The following is a 9,554-nucleotide window of genomic DNA, read 5'->3' on the forward strand; positions in this document are numbered from 1 at the left end:
ATATGACTTAAATACCATTATGTCTTTAGGTTTCATATCATCAGGCTATTTGTCAACCATTACAGTAAAAAGTGTTGGTTGTTAGGCTTCTTGTTTTTATTAATTAAAAAATTAATAAGGATTTGTAGAAGCTGGAGTTACAGGCTGAGTGTCAGACACCAAAAAACTTCAGGAAGATCAGATCACAAGAACTGTTAACGCTTTTGTCAGCGGTGGCTCTGATTTGTGGTTCTTCATTACCACTTCTTCCCTGAGTGATCTGTCTTACAGCTGCTGAGGTTCTCTGGTGCTGTGGGTGGTGGGGCGGTGGTGGGTGCTGTATACAGGTGCTCACAGTCCCATCACTCCCTCAGAATTCAGGGAGCTGTATGAACAGGTAAAACAGTAGCAGTAAGAGCAGAATGGCTCCCACAGGGGCTTTGTTATTAAAGAGGGTGGAATAGAGAGTTGTAAAGGCTCTTCTCCTGGGTGGTGTGATGGTGTCTTCCAAGCATGTGGAAAAGCTTTGTATTTTGCATTGTACTTCTTCAAAAGCCCTTTTTCCCTGCCGCCATGGAGAATCTCTGTTCTGACAAAATAATCTTGTACTCTGGCAAGAGGTGTTTTGGGATGTGCTTGAAAAGAGCCTTAATATCTCCTTAAAGAAGTCAGGGCTAGGGAATGTATGGTCAGAGGGAAATCTGCCTGCTGTGAACGTACAGTAGGAGAGGAGTGTTTAGGGCTTTGCAAGGGGGAGAGAGAGGTAAGGAAAAGGTAAGTGGTATGTAAAGCATGTTTGTGTTTATGTCTAAGTGGTCCAAAGAAAGGTAATTGGGAAAATCAAACCTAATGTTATTAGATTTAGATGAGAAGTACAGGGGTCTGTGGATAAGTTCAGCAGTCTGCAGACTGGGTGGCAAACTGTTGGAGGTAGTAAAAACCATTTGGATCATGATAGAGTGGCAACCTGAAATTCGAGGGCAAAACCAACACACTATTTCCCACTACCACGTTCAATTTAAGTAGCAAAACATTGCCAGCTTTGTGGGAAAGTCTCCCCCCTCCAATCTGAGTGCGTTTCTGATCAAACCTGAACTTTGAAATGCAGAGAAGGGAAGGGAGGGAGCAGGAGCCGTGCGGTTGGTTACAGCTCAGGATCGCTTTAGTTATCACCAGCTGAATTGGAGGATACAGGCTGTGCCTGCGTGCAGCGAGCAGCAGTCTGTTAGAGGAGCTCAATTTCTCTCACTCCTTCTTCCACCCACCTCCATCTCCTCTGTGCCTGTGTCTGCGCTCCCACATGCTTCAAATCTGTGTACCTGGACTGCCTTCCTTAACAGTTCAATGTGAGTGTTAGCAGAATGAAAACCAGATGGACCAGCAGTTCCCACTGTTATCTCCCCACCAGCTCTGGCAAGCCTCCCTTTCTCTCTCCTTTCTTGGCATGGGAGAAATATTTGCCTTTATTTAGGAGGGCTTGGGCTCACTGCTGTGCCTCTTTCCCTCTGTTGCAACATGAGCTGAAAGCTATTTATTCCCTTGTTGCTGAGGTTGGTTGAGGTGAGTGCAAGATGAATTTGGCTATTAAGGAAACAATTAACATTTCAAGATGAGTTTTCATAGTTCTTTATAATAAATTAATGGCTTATTGAAGATAGAGATTTAACTGTTTTAGTATACTGATACGGAAAGGAAATACTTACAGAATTTGTTTAGAAACCTGTTTTTGTTTTCCAGCATGTAATAATTTACTGTTGCTTGATTTGCAAATCATACCTCACTTACCTGTGTAACAATCTTAATATTTAAGGTAATCATTGTGGTTACTCTTCCCTTCACAGCTGAGGTTTACTAACCTTAGATCAACACTCCAGATCCTATAAAATCGTATCTCTATTCCCCTCATCCTATTTTGGGGGTGTTTTGCTGCTCATCTTCCCCAAACTTGTCTCTAAATTCTATATGAAATTACTCCCTCTCCCTGAGAGCTGAAACATTGCCTGTAGGCATTTCAACAAAGCTTGAAGATGGCTTTTATAATTGCACTACCTGACATGCTGCACCTCTGGGACTTACTACTTACTTCCTCAGTTTCTGCAATTTCAGACAGAGAAAGATTGGTATCTATTATGTGTTGTTAATTTTTGGGGAGTATGGAGGCTGTTTTGATTTTTTCCCTTTCCCTCCCCCTTCCTTTTAAAAAAACCAAAACTTTCTTGTATTTAAATTTTCTGATAATTAAGTGTTTTGAGGTTCTTTTAAACATACCTGTTCTTAGTTAAATGTGTGCATTGCATTGAATTTCTGTTGCTGTCTCTCAGAGCAAATTTCAGATATTATTATTTCATTGAAGTTTGTATGTTAGTAAGAACAAGGAATTGTGTCACAAAGTGAAGTGACAGAATTTATAGAATGTGACGTGTTTTGAATTAAAACCACAGACTTACATGCTTGTCCATTAGCAGCAACACCTACTTGCTTTACAGAATAGTTTTGTGGAGCTCAGGAAGACTTTTGTTGGGCTGTGTATAAGTAAATAGCCCCAACTCCCCAAAGAAAGGACTGAAGAATTTTACTTATTCCCATTAGAAGCTAAGCATCATTGTACTCATCTTTTTTCAAGATGGCTTGCTAAACTCCTCGCATGAGTGAGAAAGCCTTAATTTTGCCTTCAGCTGGTAAATTTTGTTGTGTTTTGCCCATTCTTAATAAATGAAACATATGGGCTTGGATGGTTTAAAAAAACAACTTAAGGTAGTGTCATTCAAAAAGATGTTGGGAAAAAGTGCACTTCTGTAGCTTTTACATCATGTGTGTTGTATATTTAGATCTTCAGTTGCAAGAGAAGTGTTAAGTTTTTTCCTAGTTTTGCCGTATGTTTGTTTTGTTTTCTTGGGGAGGTATGTTCCTGCTTATCTTGCAGGTTTTAGCATTGAAAGTTGTTCTTAATATGTGATGGTGCATACTTCCATGTTTATTTGAAAATAATTGTATGTATATGAGATGATTGACATACCATTTTGGCATGTTGTGTTTATTTTTCTGGTGAATATGAGAGTAACCAGGGGCACTGTGGTAAGGTGATCCAGGGGGTGTGTGTATTTAGTATAAGTTTAACATAGGATTACAAAGAGAAGCAATGGAGAAGGCAGCAGGTGATACATAGAAGAGACACGAAGAGAGCTTGTTTCAGCCAATACTCCACACAATATCTCACCTGTATTAAAGAGCTTCAGGTTTTAGTTCTGGAAGAGATATCAGAGGGGGATTTATTATCTTCCTGTTCCTTCATCTGTTTTTCCTCCTGGCTAGCATGTGAACCTTGAAGGGAGGTGGCGTTGTTGCAGCTCTAGGAGTGCTTGGGAGGTAGCATCTGCACATGCTAGAAATAAAAACAAAAGATAATGCAGCACTGCTACAAATGAGGTCTTACCATCTGTGTTGCACCTCCTTAAGTAAGGTTTAGATGATACAATTTGGGAAGAGCACACTGGAGTAGATAATCAGGTGTAATCTTTCACAGCAGATACTGAAATGGCTCACTTCTTGCATTAGCTTTTAAGTTTTTGTCAGAAGGGGTGTGCTTGGGGAAATAAACCGGTGTGTTCCTGTGGTGTGTGTTGCAGATCGCACTGAGAAGCATTCCACAATGCCAGACTCACCTGTGGATGTGAAGACACAATCCAGGCTGACGCCTCCAACCATGCCACCTCCTCCCACTACCCAAGGAGCTCCAAGAACCAGTTCATTTACGCCCACAACGTGTAATTAGTCTTATTTTCTTACTTTTCTTCCATCTTATTTCTATTCTGTATGTCAGAAACCAAAATAGGTGAAGGGAAATGTGCATGAAGTGGCAGGAGCAACATTTGATTGTACTGGGAAAAACAATTGAGCAAAACAAAGTTCACAACAGATTAATGCATCTTTAAGGTATTAAGACATTCAGCTCAGAGTTGTGTTATTGTTTCATTGACCACTTGGTCACAGTGTCAAAGAACAGTGAGCACTGACTTCCCATGTACTTAATGGTCAGGTTAGCCCTCTTGTGAGAAGGACAGAAAACCTTCTTCTCTTACATGCCATTATGTTGTTTAAATGGTCCCATTCCCTTTAGTGTAGAAACTTCAGGGAGTTTGTTTGTTCTTTGTTTTTAAAGTGGAGATAATTCATAATGAAAAAATACTAATCTTCCTTCTGCTTATGTTTCAGTGAAGAATTCTGATTTCAGTGCTATATAATGTCTAGTTAATATTGATATAAAACGAAAATTAAAGTCCTTTCATAATTTTTATCTAGAGGTTTCTAGTCTGTTACCACTTCCCTAAATCACTTAAGGATGCATCTTTGTCTCAGCTTATTGATGTAAACATATAACAAACTCTACTAGTCTTGATGTATGCTGCATTCATATCAGTGTAACTGAGATTTGAATCTGGCACGTTGTCTGGACTATTCTTTTCACAGCCATGAAATGATCCACATTTCTCATAGTAAGATTTAGCTGCAAATTTTTGGGTCTCTTTTATACTGCCTTGTAATAGTATAAACATGAGAATGTGTTTACATTTCACGTTTTAAATAAAACATTTTTAGAACAGTAGAATACATATGCCTAAACAGAATGAAGGCTGCATCTTCTATTTGTCTTGCCTAAGTCTGTTTTAGTCCCTTTCTCTCTGTTAAATACCTTATTTAAAATTCACCTCTGTGCAGAAGGCCAGCTGGAGGCCTTTGTACTACTTATCCCAGGGAAACCTGTCCTGACAATTTATATTGAACTTAAACAGTGAGGAGGGTTTGTGCCAGCTATTCATATAAACTCACATTTAACCCAGTGACCCTGATCCTGCAAAAATTTGTCTCTTTTGCTTAACTACAGCACCTGAATCATCCTGGATGGAGCTTCACACTGGAGCTGCTTCAGTGTGAAGTTAAATTGCTTCTAGGTTTTTGCAGGATCAAGTTCTTGCACATTAAGCTTTCCAATGTGATGCCCTGCCAGCAGTTCAGGATGATCTTTGGCAATCATAAAAGGAATATGACAATGTTCTTTAATCCTCACAAGGCTTCTGGATGTTTATTTGATTAAGTTCAGCACTCAGAAGGTGTGTGAACCACAGCTTGATTTTTGGGGCTCCTTATTTGAAGACTAAAAGTCTAAAAAACCCTGATTTTAATTGCTTTTCACCCTGTCAGATTTTGGAGTTTGGCCGTAGCTGTTCCAGCTTGTACAATAAACAGACACCTTTTATCAGCGTGTTTGTTGCATTTATTATTACTACAGTGGGAATGCCTGTAGGCCAGAAAGATCTGACTTGTTTTCTGGTCTAGAATATCTTTGTTTTCTTTGGTTTAGATAATTAAAAATTCTCGACATGTTGTAGTTTGAAATTTTAAATGCTAAATTCTTTTGGCTTAGCAACATGGTTTTGTTTTAGAAATTATGCACAACTTTGCCAGTTGGCAAATTCAGATATTATAAGGAAAGCACTGAAATCATGGGACTCTTTAATTATTTCATTTGTTGTGGGAGGAATCTTTATCAGCCTCTCTTCTCCCTGTATCTATCCTAGGTGATGAATTCCACACTTCTCTGCTTTCTTGATCAGCCCCAGCACACTCTGCCTAGAGCAGCTCTTTATGGGTTGACAGAGTTGTTGGGTGGTGTCAGGGTAGATCAGCAGGACATATTGCTATTCTTCCCAGTCCTCGTTTTCTAAGTTTCTGGTAGGATGACTTTTGGCTATGTGAGTTCCTTGCAATCACAGCATATTTGTTTACTCAGATACCTCACCCCAGTGCAGCACTCAGAGCATGGCCTGGAGCCTCACAGGGAGCTGAACTTGCTGAGGCCAGCTTCTTCCTATTCCTGCATTTTCCAATCCTTGTTCTCACTAGCCCATGCAGCCAGAATGGGCAATCAAAAACTAGGAGAAAACACAAGCAGAGGCTAGATAACAATTCACATAGCATTTTCTGTAATTCCTCTGGAAAGCAGTAACTAGGGCAACAAAAATTCCTTCAAAGGTTTGTGGCAGTGATTTAAATATAGTAATAGGTAGGGATTTATATCTAGTAGTACGTGTCCACCCTGAAAAAAGGACTTGCTGGCTAGAGATAAGGACAATCCATGAAGAAAATGAGATGAGAATGGGATGTTTGGCTTCAGAGAGGCTGGTCATTGAGAAATATTGAAAGTATTTAAAGTTGCTAGCTTGTTCTGGTTGTGTTTTTAAATAGTAAACAAGTTAAACTGACACTCCTATGTATTTTTGATTGTAGACAAGTTCCCGATTGCCTGATTTTTTTGATTGGGTTCTGAGTGATTCCCCCCCCCCCCCCCCCCAAAAAAAAAAAAAAAAAAACCAAAAAAAAACCCAGAAAATTTCTCCAGGGCTGTGGCCCATTGAATGCAGCTGCTGATGGGTACAGTCACATGCTGTGTGCCCACACCTGCCAGTGCACTGGTACATTTGTACTTCTAGGGGAGCCACCCTTTTTCTTGCTGTTTGCTGTCATTTTAGCAAATCAGACTCAGCCTCAATGGCGTGTGTTTTGAGTGTTGCTGTTCCAACTAACCTGAGTGGAAGAGGATGTCCTCAGTTTGATTCTCTGCTCTCTTCTACAGTGTGGATAAGAATCAAACTGAAATCACTGCCAAAAACTCTCTGTTGTCTTGAGTATGTCTACATGCATCTTGTTGCCATAAATTTTGAATGCTTAGTACTTCAGAAGTAGATAGCTATTCTCAAAGCAACCTGGCAACAGGAGGGAAATGCTTCCTTATCCTTTTCAGAGATAAGGTGCTGGCACGTGAAAGCAGAGAGATTTGCTCATGATCTTTGAGAAGTCTTCTGAAGTCTAGCTTGCTGCCCTTGCTGCAAGGCTTCATGATACAGAGCATTGGCAGCATTTGTACCTGCACAGACAACTTTGTGTGCTCCATATGTTAGCAGCTAGGGAATCTGTATTGGAAAAAATAACCTTCTCATTGGGTGGTGTAAGGTTAAAACGTGAAAGTCCTGTTTTATAAACACAGCTGTCAGTTTTGTGTACAAAACACAAGTAAAAATATTCAGAGATAAACTGAGGCTTCATGAAATATGTCTGCACGTTTTTTTCTACCCCAAAGAGCAAATTTTTTTTTTTTGGTCTTCAATCATACATGCACTCATGCTTTTTCTCTCTCCATTTCCCTCTCTTTTAAAAATCCTCTGACAAAAGGCTGGTATTCAAATGGTGCTTTTCAGGTCCAGGAGCATTTTAAAGGGGCTGTGTGAGAGGCTGCTGCTGTTATTTCCAATCCTTACAACATTCAGCACCAGCTACTGGGAAATAGATATAAACTGCAGACTGTGACTCTGTCTAAAGGCTAATTATCTTTGATTGTGCAACTTAATTAATTCTGAGGTCAAGTGCAGAAAACATAAGCTGATGGATTTTCCCCTCTGTCTCCTTTTTCTCTCTATCTCTTCCCCAACCCCAATCTTTATTTTATCCTCTGTCTCTTTTTCTTTCAGTAACCAATGGCACTAGCCATTCACCAACAGCGTTAAATGGAGCTCCATCTCCTCCTAATGGCTTTAGCAATGGGCCATCCTCTTCCTCCTCCTCTTCTCTGGCTAACCAGCAGTTACCGCCAGCTTGTGGAGCTAGGCAGCTCAGCAAACTGAAGAGATTTCTTACAACCTTACAGCAGTTTGGCAATGACATTTCACCAGAGATTGGGGAGAGAGTGCGTACCCTTGTGCTAGGACTTGTGGTAAGCAAGTATTTTTTCTGTTCTTTTCCCTCTTCCTTGCTTGATGTGTTTATTTCATAAATGAATGGGTCACATGCACTGCATTCATTGTACTTTAGGGATACCAACCATGCAAGAGTGAAGCTCCAGCTCTTGCTGACAGAGCTCACATGAGTAGCCTCACTAACTTCCTCCAAATGGCAGCTATTCCCTTCCAGGCATAGCCTTGACTATTTTTGCCAGTATATTGTTATGGTGTAATGGTGTGAGAGGGTTTTCATCCTCTACTGGATCCACTACCCCTAATGTAGACATACCTTGAATCCTGTAATGTAGTAAAATATGGTTTGACTTGCCTAGTTTAGTTGGATGGGGAAAGGAGAGAGGCCTGCATATATGTTAATGGTTAAAAGGGTGAGCTGAGTGTGTTTGGACTGCAGTTATGCAGTGCAAAACCCTTTCTCAGTGTCATTGAACCAAACAATTATGAACTTAACAAGGCACTGCTGCTAAGTCACTTTATTGATAAGATTATCTCTATTTGATGGTATGGCTTAATGAACATTTCAGCTCTTTCTTACCTATGTCTGTCAACTTGGGCTGCCCTTTTACAAGCAAACTGAAATCTGGGCCAGGGTTCTTTTTACTCCCAGTAAAGTCCTCTCTCTGCCAGACATTTGTTGTCTCCTATGTATTTCCTTCAGCAATAATTGGATGTACTGGGGAAGATGCTATTGTGGTGCTCTAATTTACATCTGTTCTGAGCAGCTGCAGTTGACATTGATTTCATTTGGAGCAAAGACTGACAGCACTGTTTAGCACAGAGGCTGAGGGGTGACTTCACAATCTGCTTGTATCTTCAAAAGCCCCTACCTGACAGCAGTGGATGCTCCTTCACTCGGGTCTGTGTCAAAGGGAAGTTTAATGTAGGCAGTATACCATTAGTAACTCTTGCTCTCCATTTGTTTCCATATTCAAAGAAAGTGTTTAATGGGGTTTTGCTTGTCACATGTTCCTCTTTGGAAGGGGGAACTAGTAAACAAGCTGAAGGTGGCTTTGGGAACATCCACATTCCACTGATTTTCAGATAAAATCTGCTTTCCCACTATTATTTACAGTTGATTTCTAACTTCATTTGAGATCTTAGGAGCAGATTAGGATTTTTTCCTTGGGAAAATCCACATATGCTATTCCTTTGGTCAACCCTGCCAGCTTGTGGAGTTCATGATTATGACTTCATCTCTAAAGTGAAGACTTTCTTACACAGCCTAGAACATAGTAAACAGTCCTCTTTAAAAAGAAAACAGTAGAAAAAAGTGAAATTAAAAAAATGCTATAAAAGCAGCTTTAACTGATGTTTGAAATGTAAAAACCTTTGCATGCTTTACACTCGAGAGCTTAAATTGTACTCTAAGCAACAGGCACTGAATGTCTGAGATGCTTGTGCTTTCCTTCGTGTATTTTAATAAGGTCATCATTTAATATGCAGCATGCTTTTCTTAATTCTCTCACCAATATCAAGTTGTTAAGCAAATTCAGGGTTCTTCAGTTACTATTTCTCTTGCTAAGTGTTTTCAGTATTTTGTCACCAAGACAGAATTTTTTTTTCTCAACAGAATTCTACTTTGACAATTGAAGAATTTCATTCCAAACTGCAAGAAGCTACTAACTTCCCACTGCGACCTTTTGTCATCCCATTTTTAAAGGTATTGCACAGTTCAGTGATCTGGAAAGTATTTCAAACCATTTTGTTGCTAGGTCACAGATGTGTGTTACAGTTTTTCTTTTTAAGAGAGTCAGAGAAATGAATAACCTGTAAGGGCTACTTTCC

At 39.9% G+C, this 9,554-nt stretch overlaps 1 protein-coding gene across 5 annotated transcripts in view; it reads left to right on the forward strand.

Annotated features, from left to right (window-relative positions):
• The window catches only part of RUNX1T1 (RUNX1 partner transcriptional co-repressor 1), a 114,718-nt gene that overhangs the window by 59,990 nt on the left and 45,174 nt on the right, over positions 1–9,554 (forward strand). For all 5 annotated transcript variants that reach the window (XM_071421612.1, XM_071421613.1, XM_071421616.1 and 2 more), the window contains 3 exons: positions 3,606–3,743; positions 7,503–7,744; positions 9,340–9,429. In XM_071421612.1, coding sequence (XP_071277713.1) covers positions 3,606–3,743; positions 7,503–7,744; positions 9,340–9,429 — 470 coding nt within the window. The remainder of the gene's footprint in view (positions 1–3,605; positions 3,744–7,502; positions 7,745–9,339; positions 9,430–9,554) is intronic.

This window comes from Agelaius tricolor, unplaced genomic scaffold (genome assembly GCF_023055355.1).
Source record: "Agelaius tricolor isolate 1412-34295 unplaced genomic scaffold, bAgeTri1.0.p SCAF_2, whole genome shotgun sequence".
NCBI classification, from domain to species: Eukaryota; Metazoa; Chordata; class Aves; order Passeriformes; family Icteridae; genus Agelaius; species Agelaius tricolor.